The 22,819-nt window shown below is 41.9% G+C and overlaps 1 protein-coding gene across 1 annotated transcript; it reads left to right on the top strand.

Moving 5' to 3' along the window:
* The first annotated feature begins 6,539 nt into the window (after positions 1–6,539).
* On the top strand, positions 6,540–14,163 carry LOC123040257 (cation-chloride cotransporter 2). Its single transcript, XM_044463150.1, has 13 exons — positions 6,540–6,870; positions 7,387–7,536; positions 7,739–7,817; positions 8,033–8,124; positions 8,819–8,933; positions 9,455–9,555; positions 10,267–10,328; positions 10,607–10,843; positions 10,920–11,034; positions 11,125–11,319; positions 11,982–12,382; positions 12,691–12,852; positions 12,939–14,163. The coding sequence occupies exons 1-13, from the start codon at positions 6,596–6,598 to the stop codon at positions 13,871–13,873; spliced, it is 2,919 nt and encodes a 972-aa protein (XP_044319085.1). The 5' UTR covers positions 6,540–6,595; the 3' UTR covers positions 13,874–14,163.
* The last annotated feature ends 8,656 nt before the right edge of the window (positions 14,164–22,819 follow it).

Genomic DNA, 22,819 nt, shown 5'->3' with positions numbered 1-22,819 from the left:
TGCAAATTAGCAAATTGATGCGCTGGATACTAGTGCTTGATTTTCCAGGTTCCAAGTCAGTAAGCAAGGTGCATGCGAAATGGCGTGGTACCATGGGTAGAACTTTTATTTCTCCAAAATGTTTGAATCACATTGCTTGACGCAGTTCCTATTGGCCGAATAAAAACTGAGGTATCGTCTCCAAGCAACTGCATCAATAGTCCAGAGGATATGATCCTGCACTTCCGCACAACACACGAATGAGCACCACATACAGAGCGAGTGCTTCATCCCTTTTGATGGAGACAGTGCCGAGAGTTGTAGCATAGTCATAGGGATGTAAATGGCCAATAAACGGCCCGCAAGTCCCATTTTATCAGCTTTAGTTACCTCGATAGTTCATTTTTCTAAAAAAAAAGACTTTATTGAACTGTTAGATCGATAAATGGGCTTAAACGAGACTAAACTGGACTCATTTTACGTCCCTAATAGTCCGGTGAACCACCGGCAGCGCCCAGTCCATCGTCTCCTTTCTGCCATTAGTCATCAGTTGGAGGGACCAGCTCGGACGCCGCCTCTATAAAGAAATGTTCCTATATCTATTTTTTTTTCATGGCAGCACAAGGGGGTTATGCTAGTGACAGATCAACACGTGGCTGATCACTTTGTTGCACGACTAACTATTAATCTGGACCCCTGTATTTCGGGTCTAATACTACTTGTAAGCAATGTAGTATTTTGGCTTGTTGTATGAAGGGGCTGTTTGGTTTGCGCCCGTATCGACCTTGCCAATCCCGGGCTCACCAAATAATTGGCGCTGGATTTGGCCGCCCACGCCCTGCCAAAAAAGTTGGCTACGAATTGAACTACGGCTGATGTGGAGCTGCGGGCACACCAATTTTTTGGCCACCAACCAAATGAAAAAAATTGCCCCGAGACGCCCTGCCAAAAAGTTGGCTACGAATTGAACTACGGCTGATGTGGAGCTGCGGGCGAACCAATTTTTTGGCCAGCAACCAAATGAGAACCAAAGCTGGGTCAACGACCAATTTTTTGGCATGACGTCTCGGGGCAATGATCCAAACAGCCCCGAAAGTCTTCCGATGGACGGACATGGGAGTCATCCAATCCAGCAGAGGGCTCTATCGATCTCATTTGGCCACTTGCACGCTGCACGGCACCAGCTTGACCTGCCTAGATCCAAGCTTGGAATTAGTCGCGTGAGCATGCACGGCTTCCTCGGCACCCACTTGCACGCTTGCACGGCAGCAGCTTCAGTTCTTGACCAGCATTCATGCATCGCATCGCATGCAATGGTGGCACAGATGAGCACGTCCGCCATTCGGCGGAATGTACAGAAATTTGGTGAAGCATGGTGGCGCAGATGAGCATGTCCACCATGGCCGCCACATACGACATGTGGTCCAGGCTCCCCGATGACCTCATTGGCATTATCTATGCCAAGCAACGCACCATCCCCCACATCGAAACGCTGCATCCTTGCCGCCATCCCCGAGAGTGCGATCGATGTGTGTGTGCAGAGTTGAATACCGAGAACGTGGGCGGTGGGCGTCCAAAGAGAAAGATTGGTTTAACGGTGTCACCTTCTGTCATGGGAAGTCATATGGCCTAGCCCTCTCAGTTGGGAAGCTAATGGGTGGCAAATCCTATTTGGCGCTGCAGGCGCTCGTTAACGTGTGTTTTCCGCAAACGGGCGCCTGCAGCGCCCCGCGCTGGGCCGGCCCATATAGCAGTTTTACAAACGCAAAAAATATGCGGAACAGAGTTTCGAATTCACAGCCAATTCGTAGCGAGCGCATAGTTTCAGCCACCAAGTTACGCCTCGCTAGTTGACTAGTTGTTCTGTTCTTCTCCTCTTCTTTAGCACGGTTTGTTTTTTTTCTTTTACTTTTTTCCTTATCTTTTTCTGTTTTCTTAATTTGTTTTTCTTTAATGCATGTTTTTTTAAAATTCGTGAACTTTTTTCTAAATTCATAAACTTTTTCTAAAATTCGATGAATTTTTTTCAAATTCGATGAACTCCTTTCCAAATTTGATGAACTTTTTTCAGATTCAAAGAACTCTTTTCAAATTTGATGAACTTTATTTAAAATTTGATGAACTGTTTTGAAAATCCATGAACATTTTTCAAATTTGATGAACTTTTTTCAAATTTGATGAACTTTTTTAAAATTAGATGAAATTTTCTAAATCTAGTGAACTTTTGTCAAACTCGTGGTTGATTTTCATTGTTATGAACTTTTTTAAATGAATTAGTGTATTTTTTTTTCCATTTCATGAACTTTTATTTTTGAATTCATGAACTCATTAAATACATGAACCTTTTTTACATTGGCCAACTTTTTTATGCATGTTTGTCAACTTTCCAAATATGTTCACATTTTTCCCATACACTCACGTTTTTCATTAATATTTTCAAATAATTCGAAAATCTAAGCGAGGGGCTGTACACTAAGTAGCGCTGCTAAGCTGGTTCTCAAATTAATTCACGCTCTAGTGAATCACTAGCAGCTTGTACGTGTACTGGTTTGCCAAGCTTGACGACGAGTGTAAGGTCACGAGTTCGATTCACAGGGATTCACCTTTTTAGATGTTTTTTCGCGTAATATTACAAATGTTTTGGGTGCGCGTTCGTGGGCTGGCCCAGCGCTGAAGGCGCTGAATAGGGGTTCCCCTAATGGGTTCCCAAAACCCGAACCACGTACACTATTACAAAATGTTTTGGGTGCGCGTCCGTGGGCCGGCCCAGCAGGCGCTGAATAGGGGCTCCCCTAATGGGTTCCCAAAACCCGAACCACGGTACACGTTTAAATGGGTCGGCCCAACTGCTCGTTAGCTCTATGCAAAGTTTGTTTCGTTCTTACGTCATTCTGGGCCGCACGAAGCTAGGTTTCGAACTCCTCAATTTGCAACCCATCTTTGAGGGCGGCGATCCCTATTTAGCGCTTGCCATTTTGCTAACGAGCACCTGAAGCGCACACTATCATCTCTGCTGCAAGCTGGGGCGGCCCATATACTCTTTTTCTTGTGTGTTTCAAAACAAAAAGGTAGAGCATGCAATATTGCTTTCCAGTGAAATCCGAGCATGGTTTTTGCAAACGATGATCATCTCGTTTTCATGCCAAGAATTGATTTCGGTCTTTAATCTGTTCTTTTTTATGCGGGCCTTCTATTTTGTTAGTCGTCCTGGGCCGCATGCAGCTGGGTTCAGGAACCTTCTAGAAGGTTCCCAAAACCGATAAAAGCAAGGGCTAGAATGTTCCAGAAGATTCCCAAAACCAGAACCACGTACACGTTTAAATGGGTCGACCCAACTATTCGTTAGCTCTGTGCAAAGTTTGTTTCGTTCTTACGTCATCCTGGGCCACATGCAGCTGGGTTTCGAACTCCTCAACTTGCAACCCATCTTTGAGGGCGGCGATCCCTATTTAGCATTTCAGTTGCCCGTTACAGGCCATTTTGCTAACGGGCGCCTGAAGCGCACACTCTATCTGCTGCGAACTGGGCCGACCCATCTACTCTTTTTCTTCTGTGTTTGAAAACAAAAGGAAGTGCGGGTGTATCGTCTGCGACTCGAACTGGCCACCTGCTGCTTCGAACCAGCATGCAATAACAACCCCGCCACCAATCCCCATGTGATTGCATTCATCTTTGTCGTCTTTCTTCATCCCTCTTCCTTTTTTTTCCTTTTTGCATTTTCTTTTTCTTTTTTCCTTCTTCCTGGTTCGATGATTTTTTTTCAAATCATTTTTTGTTCAAATTGATGATTTTGTTATCAAAATTGATGAACTATTATTTTCAAATTTGATGAACTTTTTTCAAAATTTATGAACTTTTCTTCAAATTTTGTGATCTTCTTTAACAATTTGTGAACTTTTTCTAAATCAATGAACTTTTTTTCAAACTCGACGACCTTTTTTCAAATATGATTACATTTTTTAAAATCTGGTGAATTTCTTTTGACTGCTATGAACTTTTTTAAATCCGGTGAACTTTTTTTCAAATTCAATGAACTTTTTTCAAAATAAATGATTTTTTAAAATCTGTGATCTATTTTAGAAATTTGTGAACTGTTTTTCAAATTCAATGAACTTTTTTTAAATCTGATTAACTTTTTTACAAATCTGATTAACTTTTTTAGAAATCTGATCTCAACCGTCAATGCATATAGGGGATGTACCAAAGCAAAAGTGTTATTGTAATTACCTCTCATTTAATGAATTTTTATCTGAATTACCCCCAGTAAGCAGAAATTCTTTCAGTTTACTCCTAAATTTTCGACTCGGCCTTCACTGAATACATGCATTTTACATCACTATTTTGTAAGATAAAGTGCTCTTTTATCATACATATTCAACCATGTCTTCTACTTTTCAGAGGAGGAGATTTAAGGGAAAAAGATATTCTGATACGCAGGAAATCCAACAAAAACATGACAAAAGAAACACATGTAAAAAGATTTTATGTGTTCGGATTTAGTCCACATAAGAAATACAACCCACTTGTCTCTAGCACTTATAAGGATTGACCCGCTTGCCACACTGTTTTACTTTACTTATGTATAACTGCATGCACCAGCCAATTCACCCAAAAGCTACATCCTTTCGATCCATGTGTTCGCCCTGAGGGAGCCACACGTGATGGGAAGTGTTGATGTATAAATGCATAGCCCACCTTTCTCCATCTGTTTGAGCTTTTGGGAGAGGACCGAACATTATACTCCAACAAATTAAGCCTTTAATATTGCGATCATTTAATTAACCAAACAAATAATACTCCCTCTGTAAAGAAATATAAGAGTATTTAGATCACTATTTTAATGATCTAAACACTCTTATATTTTCTATGAAGAAAGTACTTCTTTTAGCAACCACAATGATTCCTAGCTAGTTTCCTAGCTAGTTTCCACAGAATAATTTCTCTCGCTCCTCGTTGGGTTCGATAATTTTTACTTATTGAAGGATTACAAAGCCTTCCATAGGAGAAGATTTCATTGGAGTACAAGGTCAATTCCAAGTGAAGATTCTTATTGAGTACGGGACCACATACGGGTGAAGGCTCCAACAAAGCACAATAACTCCTTAACTTTGGACTTGAGGATGAACCACCACCTTTGTTCTTGTGTTTCCTGTGAATTTGTGAGAAACCATTCAAACGTGTAGTGTGAATCTGCTTTTCATAGGTGTGTTGCCTTTGCATCACTAGCTATCCATGTTCTTCTCGTGTGTTTTTCCTTTTGTTCTTAGTCTTGTGGTTATGCTCGTATGGTACTTGTGCTAGTATTTGGGGTTCTTCCGTCTGGTTAGGGTTGCTGAGTCATTTGAGATTTCAGCCATGGTTGTGGTGACGGTAGTGCTCGGTGTCCTAGTAAGGCGGCAAGGCCGCGGCAGCACCCTTGAGCCAGGATAGTGTCGTTGCCGCCCTACCCATTCTAGCTATGCGTCCAGGGTCAATAAAGGCATAGTTTAAAAAACCAAACCGGCAATCGAACCAGTGATGCCGCTGGTTTAGTTTTTTACTGGTCGGATCGCCAGTTCATCGGTTCATTTGCTGGTTTTTTAATCCATAAAAATATGTCAAATATACTAAGTTTCTAGCCTTCCACGGTTAACTGTGGATGGGCAAGTTGGTTGTTGAACCAAATTGGTGACGTCAGCCTATTTAATTGTGCCCAAGGATAAACCTCTAGCGGCCGCTATTATTTTTCCTCTTTCCTAGAGATACTAGCGTCTATTACCGGTTCAACCGGTTTGGGCAAAAAACAGTCTAGTTCAACCGGTTTTTTCGATCCGTTTGCAAAACAGTGTAATAAGCTTATAATACCGGCAAGGCCGCCGGTTCCGGTTTTTCCGGGCCCGACCGCTGGCCCAGCCCGGTATTTTAAACTATGGACAAAGGGCATGCAGAGGTGTCTCCCGTTGATTCGATTGGGTCATGTTGCCTTTGGCCTCCGACAGATCTATTTGGATCCAATCGATGCTGATCTCAGGCAGATCCGTCTGGATTTGGCGGGCGGATATGGCCTTGGTTATACTCAAGTATTTTGAAATTACATGGGCCTGGTCCAATAATAAGGTGACGCAACACCTTGCAGGTACGGGTCCTCTCGATCAACATTTTTGTCTCTGTCAGCGACAAACTTGTGCTATGGGGCGCCGGTCCTCCAAGGCTTAGCACGACGATTTCCCAAATGTCAACCATAACATGGTTTGCCTGGCCGGCTCCGACAAGGGAGGGACAATGATGGAAGTGCGCATTCGGCCCGCACCAATGCATGTAGTCGTCGATGTAACCGGTTGTAAATTTCTACTATTATTTCTGTCGATATGTGTACCACCATTACATCTAATATCTTACTAGGTGGGAGGATTTTTCGCAAAAACAAAAAAAATATGCAATGAACTTTTGTTCCCTGGTTCAAAAAAAAAGTTATATTGGTATAGATTTTGCCAGATCGAATCAAATTTCAGTAGCAAAATCCTCTTTGCCAGGTGCAAAAAAAAAAAAAAAGGCTGCTGCATTTGGAACCAGGTGCCCTGTCCCAGGTGCAGCTAGACTCGCGCCTCGATCTGAAACTGAAACCGACCCTAAGGCGATGGGGAGCAGGGGAGCCCCAGGGGCCGCCGTCGTCGCCGCGGACGACGACGATGACGACGAGGGCCCGGTGCCGGAGGCGTCGCAGCAGAGGTACCTCCCTGTGGAGCCGCACGACAGCGCCGTCGTCGCCGCGGACGACGACGAGGAGGAGGAGGGCCCGGTGCCGGAGGCCTCGCAGCAGAGGTACCGCCCCGTGGAGCCGCACGACAGCGCCGTCGTCCAGATGGCGCCCCTCGACCCCGGCGCCTCCGCCGACCCCTCCTCGGGGCCCAGGTGATTCGGTTGGATGACGCGCATTTCGCGTCTCTTCTCTTCTGTTCTGTCGTGTGCAGCGCATGTGGATGCGGCGCGGATCGTCGCATTGCTGATAGTATCTTCGTTGCAGTAGTCAGCATCGAAATCCTTGTGAGCTCGTTCGAATTTGGACAAAGTTGCTACCTGTCATTTGGAATCATGATGACTGCAGGGTGTTTATTTTGGTTCGTGTACTCACGTATTAGAAGACTTGTTGACGTTAAGAATCTTCGTATGATTAATGTGTTGTTTAGTTCAAAGTTAAACACATCTTAACTAGTTGCCACTTGAAGGTGTTGGTAGATTTATTCCGAAACCGATGGATTGCTATTCTCGCTTTTATTTTAGCAGTGCCACTTCCCCAGAATTGCAACTGCCGTAGCTACTGGTTCCCTGCTACCTGAAGAATCATCTGCTTCTGAATTCTGAAAGGAATTTTTTTGGTTTCTTGATCAGAAATGCTAGCACTGACAGATTTAATTGTTCATATTACAGGCCCATTAATCCTGGTAGGAACAGAAGTATGGATCCAAGAATGCGAGTGGCTTCTTCCAATGCGCACCGTACATCTAGTGCACGTCAAAGTGATTCAAAGCTCGAGCTCTTCGGTTTCGACTCGTTGGTCAATATTTTGGGACTTAAGAGGTACCATCAGCTCATCAGTCATCACTTGTTGTATGAATTTGCTTCGTTTTAATCAGAGCTTCAGAGGTTTTTCCTGAACGTGTGTTTATAGCGCTCTAAACATATATATTGTTTGAGGAAATCGCTAGAAGCCTATATATATGTTTATTTTTTCTGCGAACATAGCTAGAGCCATGTCATATGTCTGACTGATTCTGAACAGTATGGCAGAAGAACCAGCTCAGACACCTGTCAGTCCTACGGATAGTGAGGATATCGGTATTACCATCGGACGCCCTAAGGTTCGTTCCACATCCAATTATCTAATGCCGTTTCCAAACTTGTTAGGTCAAGGCCAATTTCCAAATTTAATTGTCATTACTTTTGTTTATTTTTATTTGTAAACAAACTTATTCTATTTTTTTATTGCTCTTGGTCCCTTTGCTTAATTTTACTTTAGTTTATTTTTGTTAAAGCATCACTGTTGGTTGCACTCATTTATTTTTTTGCTATGCAGGAAACTGACCCTAAACTCGGTACCATGATGGGTGTCTTTGTGCCGTGCTTGCAGAATATCTTGGGAATAATCTATTATATACGTTTCACATGGTAAAATTTTGCACCTGTTCTTTATCAGTGCATTATGCCATTATCCACTACTTTCTAGTTAGTTTCTGCAACATAAAGATGCTACGGTGGAAGTCATATTTATATCTTTCCCTTGTGTACTTTATGGCCATTGTGGTAAACAGCCTTCATGTAGCTTTATCATATACTCCCTGTGTAAAGAAATATAAGATCTTTTAGATCACTACTTTAGTGGTATAAAAGGTCTTGTATTACTCTACAGAGGGAGTATTTATTTACTATTGGATGCACTGTTTCCGTAGTTTAACTAAGTTAAGGAACATTACTCTAAAATTGCAAAACATTGATTACCACTTTAGGAACCGTTGGCTCGGAGAATTGCCCCATCTGAGGACCTTGATATACTTCATATTGTTCCATATTACTGTACTGAAGAATTGGCATTTTGAATTTCGTTAATGCCACACCCTGTACTCTTGCAACTAAATAAGAATTTAATGGGCTTTGAGTTTCACGAATGAATGGTTACTTCTTTAAAATGACCTGTCCAGTTTGAGAGACGTTCTTGTTCATTGGGTTCTCATCTAACAGTAGGTGATAAAGACGTGACACTTCCTCTGATTGTGTTTCTTACTTAGCTTCAGAATTAGAAAAGATGTAGGATAAACCATATATTCGAATATTAAACACAACAACCTTTCATTTCTCCTTGTAGGATCGTCGGTATGGGAGGCATATGGCAGTCCCTTGTTTTAGTTGCATTATGTGGCGCATGCACATTTTTAACTGCAATATCATTAAGCGCGATTGCAACAAATGGGGCAATGAAGGTATGCGGAATATCTGTAACAAGTGATAGATTCTTGAGTAAGGCTCTATATGTCTATTCTGTAAATAACTGTTTTATTTTTTCTTGTTGTTTGTCGACCACGATAGAGAGGCAAACTCATCATCATCCAGTACAGTAAAATATATTTCCAGTAATTTCACAATTGAGGAAAACAAATTCATATTTTGATATCCTTTGAGGGCCAGGGATGTAAACCGGGTCCAGTTTGCTCTAACAGTTCAATAAAGGTTTTTTCTAGGCAAAATGAACTATCGAGCTAAGTAGAGCTGACTAAATGGGACTTGCAGGCGCCATTTATTGGCCATTTACATCCCTATTTGAGGCCCATCTACTACTTGAATATCAGACTTAGAACTTCTGTATTTCTCAGTCAATTACGTTCAGATCAGCAAGTTAGACATCTCAGCCAATCATCGCAAGAGAGTTTGTTGTTTACGTCTCATTATTCTGCGCTACATGCTAGATCATCGATGTATTCAGGAAAGTTTCTTTTTGTTTCAGGGTGGTGGACCATACTATCTAATTGGCCGTGCACTAGGTCCAGAAGTTGGAGTTAGTATTGGATTATGTTTCTTCCTTGGAAATGCAGTTGCTGGGGCTATGTAAGTCTGCATTAGACTTAGAGCATGCCGATTGATTACTTGACAGTGTCCTTCGTAAAATTTGTTTTTCTTGGAACTTCCTTTTGGCCAAATAGTTTTATCTATCATATTGCAGACTTGCTACTATATCTACTTGGGCAGGAATATAGCTCTCTTCTTGTTTATGCAGTTATATACATTTGTATAGTACAACGAGTCAAATATTGATAGAATAGCCAGTAAAATATCAGTATTATACTACTCCCTCCGTTCCAAATTACTCCCTCCGTTCCAAAATAGATGACTCAACTTTGTACTATCTTTAGTATAAAGTTGGGTCATCTATTTTGGAACGGAGGGAGTACTTGTCGTAGTTTTAGTTCAAATTTGAACTAAAACCACGACGAATAATTTGGGACGGAGGGAGTATTATATTTGGATCTTATTCAGTATTGCAGTGTGGGATTGGAACCTTTATGCTAGTATGTAATCTTGAGAAACAAAAGAAAACCTGTATGTTAATTAGGAGAGCTCATAGTTCTATGTAGGACCAAAAGAGGAAATGACAGAATTGCCATTTGTTGCTTGTGCAGTTCTGCTTATTGAGATCGCAAGTGTTACCATTGCAGCTTTCAATGCTTTAATTCTTTCTTGGCGTGGCTTTCTCCCTCTCTCTGACGCATTATCAGTTTATGAGCTGTTGTGTTGTTAACACACGATTGCTAGTTGCAGGTATGTGCTGGGAGCTGTAGAAACCTTTTTGGATGCTGTTCCTTCTGCTGGATTTTTTCAAGGTGTTGTGTTACTATTAGCTCAAAACAATGCAGTTGATGTTGGTTTGTTTTTACAGGTCCTATATATATGCAGAACAAAACTTGTAAAAGTAGTTTTTACCAAATTCTAACAAAGCTTACCAAATGCTTATTTAATCGAGAAAACCCTCTCACCTTTTTCCGAAATGATAGTTTTGCCTTTGCAAATGCTTTCTTCTGTAGAGGTATGCAATCTTTATTCTAAATTTTGATCTTTCATCATTTCTTATTTAAATTAACTCTTAGCAATTCAAATGCAGAGAAGGTTACAGTGGTCGATAGTACAGCAAATGGAGGCAGTGGAATAACTATATCAACACCCAGCTTGCATGACCTCCAGATCTATGGTGTCATTGTGACCATACTGTTGTGTTTTATTGTGTTTGGTGGCGTCAAAATTATCAACAAGGTTGCCCCTGCTTTCTTAATGCCAGTCCTCTTCTCAATACTCTGCATTTACATTGGTGTCTTGAGTGCTCCAGGACCCAACTCTCCAAGTAAGTAGCTTTGCTTATGATTATGTTTATTTCTTATTTTGTTCTAAATCATTGTTGTTGGTTTTTTCCTACGTAGAGGGAATCACTGGGTTAAGTACGACTACACTAGTTGACAACTGGAGTGCAGATTACCAACCTACAAATGATGCTGGAGTTCCTGATCCAAATGGGCCTATATATTGGGATTTTAAGTGCGTAATTCTTACTGCTAATTCTCATGCTTGCTGTATATAGATGCTATTTAGTGTGCGCTTGCTAACCGTTTGCTATTTGTCTTTCAGCGCATTGTTAGGTCTCTTTTTCCCAGCTGTTACAGGAATCATGGCTGGTTCGAACCGCTCTGCTTCACTTAAAGACACACAAAGTTCAATACCAATTGGAACATTATATGCTACCCTTTTAACTACTATGATGTATCTACTGTCTGTGTTTCTGTTCGGAGCCTTGGCTACAAGACAAGAGCTTCTAACTGACAGGTCTGAGCTTTCTTCATCAACCTTCTGATTTCTGGATGTTGATAGTGTGTTAGCTATGCTGTGACAGCATGGGGGCATTTTTCGAGCATCTTGGATATGAGACTTAAGAGAGGGGTTGATAGCTCCATAAGCATAAGATTCATATAATCATTGCTAAATTAGAAGCAAGTGCATTAATGCCGAAAGATGGCATGAACTAGTACACAAGCGCTACTGCATATATTGAAAAACATTCAGGACTTGCGCGTCCCAGCGAGTGTCGCTAAAGGTGGGGAATGGTGACACGTCCCATACTCGTAATGATGCTCAAGGAGAGAAAGATAGTCTATCACTACTGCAGTATTGCTTATGCACGCCTGACAGGACCTGCAAATGTACTGAATATATGCCCTGGCGGAAGCATTGATTCAAAACCAATGTATTTACTCGCACGAAGCTCGTGCCAAACATCGAAGCCTAAGATGACCGACCGCTTGAAACCAATATGAAAAATACGATGTTCTACACAACATAGTGAGCAAGTACATAGAGTTATTTTTGTGTTAGTGTGACACTGTCGTGCTGCTATTCAGCATTTCGTAATATTTGACATCTTGGATTGCTGTAAGTTAGTCATGCTACTTTTTTCTTGTGTAGTCAGCTCACTGATTTTCTTAATGCAGGCTCCTAACAGCTACAGTCGCTTGGCCTGCCCCAGCAGTAATTCACATTGGCATTATCTTGTCTACTTTAGGTGCAGCGCTGCAGAGTCTAACAGGGGCTCCAAGGTTACTTGTGGCAATAGCGAATGATGACATTCTCCCTGTTCTAAACTGTTTTAAAGCTTATGAAGGGTCTGAGCCGCACGTGGCGACTCTGTTTACAAGCTTCATCTGTATTAGTTGTGTTGTGATTGGGAACTTGGATCTAATTACACCCACTATCACTATGTTTTTCCTTCTGTGCTATGCCGGTGTGAACCTTTCCTGCTTTCTGCTTGACCTCCTCGATGCTCCAAGTTGGCGTCCTCGATGGAAGCTTCACCATTGGAGCCTTTCTCTCATCGGCGCATTGCTTTGCATTGGTATGCTTCCCCATTTTAATATTTCTATTTAAGATCACATGTTATAACACGTATACAGAAATGGACACTATAGTTTTCTAACATTGAGTTGATGGAAAATGTTTACTAAACACTTGCATGTTAGTTTGTCCAAGATTTCTTGTTGTGGTCAAGGGATGTCAGCTACCTTTCAAAATTACATGCATTACAGCTCTCGTCTATTTTGTTCTTTTTCTATAACTGAAAAAATTACACCCTTAGATTGTAATATTGAATACATTAAAAAGGTGCAGACCGTTAACAGATGATTTCTCCCTCTTAATTTCCAGTTATCATGTTTATGATCTCTTGGGCTTTTACTGTGGTCTCTCTTGCCCTTGCAAGCCTTATCTACTACTATGTCAGCTTAAAAGGAAAGGCTGGAGACTGGGGAGATGGATTTAAGAGTGCCTACTTTCAACTAGCTCTGCGAAGTCTTCGATCACTGGGAGGTACTGTTATTATCATACGTCGGAATTAAACGTACCTCACAACACACTAAGCGAAATTCTTTTAATTTTGACCATGTCTGTTGCAGCAAACCAAGTTCATCCAAAAAATTGGTACCCTATTCCTCTCATATTCTGCCGCCCTTGGGGCAGACTTCCAGAAGATGTCCCATGCCACCCAAAGCTTGCAGATTTCGCTAATTTCATGAAGAAAAAGGGACGTGGCATGTCGATATTCGTCTCTATAATTGATGGTGACTATCATGAATCTGCTGAGGATGCAAAGGCAGTCTGCAGGCAACTAAGCGCTTATATTGACGACAAGCGCTGTGAGGGTGTTGCGGAGATCATCGTGGCACCCTCGATGTCCGATGGGTTTCGCAGCATTGTTCAGACAATGGGCCTGGGAAACTTGAAGCCAAACATCGTGGTCATGCGCTACCCTGAAATCTGGCGGGATGGAGGGCTGATGCTTCTGCTGTCTCAGCTCCTACTAACCAAGGATAGTTTCGAGGACTGTAAGATCCAGGTCTTCTGCATCGCCGAAGAGGACTCCGAGGCCGAGGAGCTAAAGGCTGACGTCAAGAAGTTCCTGTATGATCTCAGGATGCGAGCAGAGGTTATCGTCGTCACCATGAAATCCTTCGAAGCGCATGCGGACGGCAGTTCCAGGATTGATGACACTCAAGAAGCTTACACAAGCGCACAGAACAGAATCAGGGTATACCTTTCGGAGATGAAGGAGACCGCGGAGAGAGAAGGGCGGCCCCTGATGGAGGGCGGCAAGCAGGTCGTGGTTAATGAGCAGAAGGTGGACAAGTTCCTCAACACCATGCTGAAGCTGAACGCTACCATCCTCAGGCACTCCAGGATGGCCGTCGTGGTGCTGGTGAGCCTCCCGGCGCCGCCGCTGAACCAGCCCGCCTACTGCTACATGGAATACATGGATCTGCTCGTCGAGAACGTGCCGCGGATGTTGATGGTTAGGGGATACAGAAGAGATGTTGTCACACTTTTCACATGATCAGACGCCCCCATCTGGCTGGTGGTTATAGCCTGCATTGTAGCATGATTATTGAGCATGTTCTCCAGTGATGACGTCCCAAGCCATCGACTTGAAATCTACTCAGGAGTGTGGGGATGTCTTCACAGAACAATGCGTACGTGCATAATACTTGCTTCATTCTTTTATCGAATTGAAGCCATTCACATCGATAGAAAAAAAATTACACAGTGTATATATAAAATTTGTAGAGAATCTACTCTCCATAGATTAAATCTCCAATAATAATGATTGTTTTTCCTTCCCATTTCTGATCATGCCTAACAACAACCCTTTCTGTAGTTTTCTAACCCTCATTTTTGTCTTCTGTAGAATATAACCATTTTGTTTTGTTTTTACTTTCTTGACAGGACGAATAAATATGATTATATGTTCATAGATATCATAGCTCTGATCCCCTACCCTCTTGTATTTTATTGTCATACATATTTTGTTCCCAATATGTATGTATGATCCTGTAAAAGGTACGATGACAGATCTCTAGAGAGAATTGATTTGTAAAATTGGGAAGAATAATCATTATAGTAAGGCATTCTTGAGCCGGAGCCTACTGCCCTTTGCTTTGAAAAAGCCAGTAAGACACCTTTTGGGGGGGGGGGGGGGGGGGGGGGGGGGGGGGGGGGGGGAGGGGGGGGGGTGAATCCTACACTATACATTGTTCTGCAAAGTCTAAGCCTTAGAAAAACGGAAAGGTGTGGTAAAAACGAAGAAATGGTACCAGCATATATATATGTATGAATTGCCTCATCAAAATCACGTGTCGATAAACTGCAATAAGTCTCTAAAGCAAGCGCATGAGAAAAGGGTCGACAAAGTTATTTTTTAGCCTCAAGGGTTCTACAAAGTTGACATGAATTGGGTCAGAACTACTCCCTCTGTTCCATAATTCAAAAGGGCTATAAGTGCATGCTCCCATTCAAGTTGGCATAGGCATAATCAGCATTCAAATTAATGCACGAGTAACATAGCATTCAAATTAAGGGCTGCCTGGGGCGTGACGCCGACTTACTTCATTGACTGTAGTTACCGTACACCACTGTAGCTACAGTGCTCTGAAGGATGCCTGAGTCAGCCCGGGGCCTGACTTTTTCGTGTGTCCAACACTAAGCATAGGCATGAATGCATTTATCATTGTGTGCATGATATGGAACCGAAGACATTCACATGCATGGATAGAAAATACATATACATACACTAGTAGAAAACGGAGCTTTAAAACCGGTTCGTAAGGGCCTTTAGTGTCGGTTCTGCAATCGGCACCACTAAAGACCCACCACGTGTCGTGAGCTCGCGTCATGGTATGGGGGACCTTTAGTACCGGTTGGTGTTACCAACCGGTACTAAAGGTTTTTTTATTTATTTTTTTAAATTTTGTAATTTTTTTTTCATTTTCAATTTTCTAAATTATTTGATGATTTAGTCTCTAATCACCCCTCTTAACTGCTCAAGTGTGGATCACTCATTTCAAATCATCTAACTTCCCGGCCGATCACCCATCCTCTCACTCCCCCAGCCTGAGCACACTTAACTTCGGAGTTCTATTCCCCCTACTTTCCAAGTCTGCACTTGTTGTTTTCCTGACAAATGTAAGCTGTCAATCCTATTAACCCTCAGCAGTTTAGCTTGAGCATTATGTCACACGTTTCACCGTTTGAGTTTGGAACTATTATTCTAAAAAACAGTTAGTAACACTAATATTTCTTGAATAAGTTTGACCACAATTTGACCATAGTTTGATCAGATTTGACCAAAATTCAAAAAATTGAAATAATTATTTAGTAACACTAATATTCTTGAATAATTATATTGCAACATTAATACTTCTTCAATAAAAGTTTGACCATAGTTTGACCATATTTAACCAAAATAAAAAAACTGAAATTTGAGCATATCTTTTTTTCTTTTTGGAATTTGAGGATTCTAAAAAAATGCAAACATGTCGTAGGCGGTCAAAATCGGATACGGATTTTTGTGCTGAATTTTTTGATATATTATACGTTTTTTTCCGATATCGTATGCAAAAGTTATAGCCGTTTTACATTTTCCCTACACTTTTTGCAAAACATGTCCAAATTTAAGTTTTTTAATTTTCCTAACTAGTAGATGTAGTAATATAACTACTTCTCGAAGAATTTTATTTTTTGAATTTTTTATCATTTTCTTTTGTATTTTTCAAAACTGAAATGGAGTCCCGTTTTGTGTCTCCAACCGGGACTATAGGTCAAACCCCTTTAATACCGGTTTCGATCCGGTACTAAAGGTGATCGTGGGGCCCCGACCTGATGCCAGCCTGCCACCACCCCTTTAGTACCGGTTCGTGGCACGAACCGATACTAAAGGTTCATAACGAACCGGCATTAATGCATAGCCGTTCGAACCGGCACTAATGATACCATTAGTACCGGGCCAAAATCGAACCGGGACTAACGTGTCTCACATTAGGTCCTTTTTCTACTAGTGATAGTTCGTAGAAAATTTGTAGAGAATCTACTCTCCATAGATAAAAGCTCCAATAATGATTATTTTTCTCTTCACGTTTAAGCGTACGCCTAACTAGACCTGTTTTATGTTGTTTCCTACTAGTCATTTTTGCCTTTTCTTGAATACGACCGTTTTTTTTTACTGTTTTTAGAGGATGAATATAATTATGTCTTCGTAGATACCTAGCTTGGATCCCGGCCCCCTTATCTTCTACTCCCTCTGCAAAGAAATATAAGAGCGTTTAGATCCCTTGAAAGATAGACACCGGTCACAAGTCTCGAGAGATAATGATGTGTATGCTCAAGTACAAGCTTGGTGATGGTGTCCGAATCCTACACTCCACTCTCCATTGATCAATGGTACTTGTTTTTTTTTTGAAAATGAGGTTATCCCCCGGCCTCTGCAGATCAACGGTACTTGTAGGGTCATAAAAACTCCCAAAAACCTAGTGCAGACAAAATGCGGAAATGATGCTGACATATATGCATATGCTGTATGAATTGCCTCATTAAAATCTTGTGCTGAGAAACTCCAATAAATATCCAACGTGAGTGCAGGAAAAAGTGTGTTCGAAAAAGATGAAGTCAAAACTACCAGTTTATAAATAGAAAATAGTTTGAGTTTCATCATTGGTCTATAAGTGCATGATCCCATCCAAAATTAACATAAGCATAATCATCGTTCAAATTAACACGCAAGTGACATAGTATATAGCTAGACCTAAACTCAAACTAACCTAAATCGAAACTATAACGGATCAATTTCAAAATTACCATATGCACGAGTATAGTGTTTAAATTAAAACATGTGCATGACATCATGAGTATCATTTATGTCACTAGTTGTGTCCCACTACTCAGTTTTGCCATTAGAAGTTACAGCTACTCAAAAATGCCATCGATTCGTGAGATGCTTGCTCAAAAATACCATTAGATATCTAAAAGATGCCATCATTCTGTTAGATGTTTTCTCAATAATGGCATTAGACATTGTTATTTTCACGTCAAACCCGCTGACCATGTTATATGACAAAAATATGCGTAGACCCACATGTTAGTTCTCTCTATCTCACAATGATAAGTGTGGCCCCACTTGTCAGGAGTAACCAAGCGAATAATTTTATAGGAAAATAAGAACGCTATTGGGAACAAGTCGGCCCCATGCTTTTATTGTAGGGAGATAGAGTGAGAGCTGGCATGTTGGTTCATAGATATTTATGTCATTATAACATGGCAAAAGAGATTTGAGATCACAATAATGGTGTCCAATGGCATTTTTGAGCATGTGTCTAACGAAGCGATGGCATTTTTGAGCAGTTGAAATTCCTAGTGGCAAAACTGAGTAGTGAGACACAATGGGTGACATAAATGATAAAAACCCTAAAATTAATATATGCACCTAATCAACCTCCACCTAAACCAAATAAACCCTACACAAAATAGTTTCATTAAAATTTACAGTATAAATAAACCAAAGCTTATACTGTAAATAAACTTAACACTAGACAAAAAGGCAACAGAGCTGCAAATAAGTATCATCAAACCATTGCAGGTGCAAGTGACTTCAGTGGTTTTTCCGTAACCAAAACACATACATATTTACTACCTTTGTACCTAAATATAAGACGTTTTTTCTATATTGAGGGAATAGTTTTGTTTTTGAGGTGTCATATGTATTTACGGGATTGGCCCTCGACCAAGTTGCTTCTGCTTCTAACATTTTGCCCAACATTTTGCCCAACCCAACAACACATGCCGAACCCTAAGCAGGAGCCCACCTGTCCACGCTGGATCCTAAAAAAAACCTACCACCACTCCTCACTTTTCAGAGACCTCCTATATGGCGCGTGGGCGCCCCCCAGTCGCGGCAGCGCACATCCCCGCGCGCCCAGTTGGGCCCGCCCATGCGCGGGGCCGGCGCCCCAATTTTTTTCTCGTTTCTCGATTTTCATTTTTTAGTTTCCATTTTTTATTTTCTGTTTTGTTTTATTCTATATTAAAATAATTCGGGATCAGTTCAAAAAATTCAAAATATTGTGAATTGTCTTTAAAACAGTTCTTGAGTTCTAAAATGTTTGCGATTCAAAAGAATGAAAATTTTCTATATTTAATGAACATTTTTTATATTTCATGAACAAAATTTGAATTCGATGAACAATTCTTTAACTTGATTAACAAAATTCGAATTCAAGAACATTTTTTCTGAGAAAAATATGAATACATTTTGATATCAATGAACAAAATTTTGAGTTTTACAAACATTTTTTTAAAATGATGAGCAAAATTTTAATTTAATGAACATTTTTTAGGTGGGTGAATAATTTTTGAATTTTTATGAACATTTTTTAAATCTGATGAACAAATTTTGAGTTTGATGGCTTTTTTTTGAAAATGATGAACACAATTTGATTATAATTAACTTTTTTAGGTCGGTGAACATTTTTTGTATTTTTTGGAACATTTTTTAAATCGGATGAACATAAAAATTTGAATTCGATGAACATTTTTTGAAAATGTTGAACAAAATATGATTTAATGACCACTTTTTTAGGTCGTTGAACGATTTTTGAATTTTGGTTAACATTTTTTAAATCTGATGAACAAAAAGGTTTAATTTGATAACATTTTTTGAAAATGATGAACACAGTTTGAAATTAATGAACATTTGTTTAGGTCGGTGAATAAGTTTTGAATTTTGGTGAACATTTTTTAAATCCGATGAACAAAAATTTAAGTTTGGTGAACACTTTTTGAATTGTTAAACATTTTTTTAATGATGAATATTTTGCGAATTCAGTCAACAAAAAAAATGTTTGGGAATTTGAAGAGATAATTCGCAACAATAGTGAGAAAGTAAAGATGGGACAAGTGGAAAGAAAAAGGAAAATAGAAAAGAAAAGGAAAGGAAAAAAGAAAAAAGGAAAAAGAAAAAGAAGAAACGAAAAAAGAGAAAAGAAGAAAACTGGAGTCCTCGCGCCCCACATTGGTCGGCCCAGACGGCTCGCCGGTGAGATTGGGGGGTACGCGCCACGGCGCTAGGGGGTGACCCATGCGCCATATAGGATCCGCCCACTTTTGACTCGCCACTACCCCCTAATCCCCGACGATGGCAAACCGAAAAAAAACCTCGCCGCCGCTCGTCGGCGGCAGCCACGGGACCGGGGCCGCTAATCGGCTTCAACATGGAGCAGGCAGAGGCCGCCCACGGGCACGACAGACTGGAGCCCGGGACGCTCCGGCTCAGCATGGAGATCATGGCGACGGTCGTCTACGACGCCCTCCTCCCGCAACCGCCCGTCTCCACCGCCGCCCCCTCTCGCTCGCCGGCGCGGCCTGGGCCCCCGCGGCGCCGATTGCATCAGCCTCCTCCCCGACCAGATCGTGTTGTCAGCGGTCAAGTCCATGTTTGGATAGGCCGAGGGCCTACTTGTCTACTTTTAAATTATGTTGCCTACTTGGTACTTGCCTACTTTTAATCTGGGAATCAGTTCAATGCTATGCTACCGAATAAGGCGAGTTTATGCTTGTGTAATCTTAAAATGTTTCCCTTGTGCAATCAGTTCAATCATTCCTTGTGTAATCAGTTTGTCAGTATGGAGATACTGTCACTGGCGATCAAGAAAGGGGGAGGCCGTGTTCTGAAAGCAAAGACGTAAAGTGTTGGCGGGCGATTTGAGTAGGCAGGCCGTCCAGTGTGGGCCTGGGTGAGTGTAGCGGGCCGTGGGCCGCCTGTAGTGCCGGCAACGTATATAAGCTGGCCGTTGGGTGTCGTGCGGGGTATCGTTGTATTGAATTTGAATTACTCTCTCCTCTGTTTCTCTCTGGTTGCGTCCGCATCTCTCTCTCTCGCGCTGATCCCCTTCTCTCGTTTGAATCTCATCGGCGACGAGCCCCAAATCCGACGGTCCTCCTCGGCCAATGGCAAGGGCGTTACAATCTGGTATCAGAGCTTTCGGTCCGTGGCTCGCTTCCGCAACCACGAGAGCATACCCAGCAAATTTCGAGGCGACGGTCTCCGGTCACCCTAGGGTTCGACTGGTGTAAATCCTGACCTGAGGTGGGTTGCTTCAGAGGGAGGCACCACGGCCAAGTTTAAACCTAGCGCGCAGACGCGACACATCACCGGGGAGATGGAGGCGTTTCAGGAGCGCATGTTGAAGGAGTTCGCCGTGATGCGGGCGGAGCAGAGCAAGCTCGCTGGAGCGGCCGAGATCTGCCAGCGTCTGGAGGCGCTTGACGCGAAGATGGAGGAGCAGTTGCAGTGCCTGGACCAGGTGCAAGTGAAGGTCAATCTGTCCTGCGACACCCTCGGCAAGGTTCAGCAGGAGCAGGTGCAGGCTGGCAAGCAGAGCGCCGTTACTTCAGAGACATTGCGGCAAGCGCCTCGCTCGACTCCACTGTCAATTTAGGGCGATGGGGTGCTCGGGGCGGCTCCAGGATCAACAGCGCGCAGCCAGGCTCGCCATAACCAGGTACCTAGGGAAAATCCATACATCAGTGGAGAATAGGGAGAGCATGTGATGTGTGATGAGGCGACTGGAAAGAGGAACTGGATGCCTAAGATGGATTTTCCTAAGTTTGATGGGACGGGGGTGCGAATATGGCTTGACCAATGCGAGTCATTCTTTCTGTTGTACAACATTCCTAAAAATTTCAGAGTCACATCTGCATCTCTGAATTTAGTGGGCAATGCAGCACATTGGTTTCAGTCATATAAACATATGGGAATATGGCCTAACTGGTAGCAATTCTGCGAAGCAGTGATAGAAGAGTTTGACATAAATGTGCACAGAGAGCTCTTGCAGGAATTAATGAGGCTGAAACAAGGGGGTACAGTAGAGGAATACAAAAATCAGTTCTATCAGCTGGTGTATAACATCAGACTTTATGAGCCTGCTCTCAGTGACACCTTGTTAGTCACACGGTTCATTTTGGGACTGAAGGAAGAGTTGCGTGCAGCAGTAGAAATGCAACTACCTGACAATGTGCATAAGGCTGCTTTATACACTGTGGTGCAAGAGAGATTACTGCTGAAAACAAAAGGGGGCAAGCCAGGGTACCAAAAAGGGCAGTATACTAAACAAGATAACAGGCATGCTGTAGCTCCAGGTGAATTATGGAAAGCAAGACAGCTCAAGGAGTACAGAAGAGCTAATGGACTGTGTTATAGGTGTGGAGAGAAATACACTCCTGGGCATGTTTGCAGCAATACTAATAACAGCACTGCACAGTTGAAAGCAACAGAGTGTGTAGATCCTCATCAGATCATTTCTGATGCTGTGTTAGATGCATTGTTGGAGGAACAACCTGAGGAATGTGCCACTATATCTGTCCAGGCACTGTCTGGAGCATCACATCCTCAGACCATACAGTTCAGAGCATTAATTGGAAATCAAGTAGTGCTAATACTGCTAGACTCAGGCAGTACTCACACATTTGTGGATCAAGCACTGTTAGACAGAGTTAAACTGAAACCTGAGACTTTACCTACAACCTTGTCAGTGAAAGTGGCAAATGGTGATCTGCTCCAGTGCTCTGAATGTGTGCCACAGTTAACTTGGTGGTTACAAGGCCATAATTTCACTAATGAAATGAGAGTGTTACAGTTAGGAGGTTATGATATAATTTTGGGCATGGACTGGCTAGAGAAATGGGGAGTTATGCAATGCCAATGGGCTGAGAAATGGATCCAGTTTGACTACCAAGGAAAAGCTGTGAGACTACAAGGAGTGTTACCAGTAGAAAAAACTCAGTTAACTGAAATTCCAGTGGAGCAAGTAGTGAAATGGGATAAAGGAAATGACATTATGGCAATTGCTTTAATACAACCTGTTTGGGAGAAAAAGTCAGACAATGAAGTTACTGCACCCATCAAGGAGGTATTACAGGAATTTTCTGATGTGTTTAATGATCCTAAAACACTGCCCCCTCACAGACACATAGATCATGTGATAAATTTAGTGCCTGGAGCTGTTCCAGTCAACAGCAGACCTTACATGTATTCTCCCCTTCAGAAGGAATAAATTGAAAGGCAAGTGGATGAAATGCTCAAAGCAGGCCTGATAACTCCAAGCTTAAGACCTTTTGCATCACCAGTACTATTAGTAAAGAAGAAAGATGGTTCATGGAGATTTTGTGTGGATTATAGGAAGCCGAATGCTCTCAGAATTAAAAGCAGGTTTCCTTTACCTGTCATTGATGAGTTGTTAGATGAACTAGGAGGGGCAAAATGGTTTTCCAAGTTAGATTTAAGAGCTAGCCACCACCAGATCAGAATGTTGCCTGAAGATGAGCCCAAAACAGCCTTCAAGACTCACCATGGACAGTTCCAATTCAGAGTAGTTCCTTTTGGGCTGGCAACATCACCTGGCACTTTTCAGTGTATGATGAATTTTCTGTTTCCTGGCAGAAAGAAAGGAAGGAAAAA

Source organism: Triticum aestivum, chromosome 2B, assembly GCF_018294505.1.
Source record: "Triticum aestivum cultivar Chinese Spring chromosome 2B, IWGSC CS RefSeq v2.1, whole genome shotgun sequence".
In the NCBI taxonomy this organism is placed as follows: Eukaryota; Viridiplantae; Streptophyta; class Magnoliopsida; order Poales; family Poaceae; genus Triticum; species Triticum aestivum.
This window is presented reverse-complemented; position numbering and strand designations above follow the sequence as displayed.

Bases quoted from the DNA above. Each gene is read 5' to 3' on its own strand.
- LOC123040257 (XM_044463150.1), top strand. From the start codon at position 6,596: ATGGGGAGCAGGGGAGCCCCAGGGGCCGCCGTCGTCGCCGCGGACGAC. The intron at 9,556-10,266 runs GTAAGTCTGCAT...TGCTAGTTGCAG, and splicing joins AATGCAGTTGCTGGGGCTAT to GTATGTGCTGGGAGCTGTAG. The intron at 12,853-12,938 runs GTACTGTTATTA...TGTCTGTTGCAG, and splicing joins AAGTCTTCGATCACTGGGAG to CAAACCAAGTTCATCCAAAA.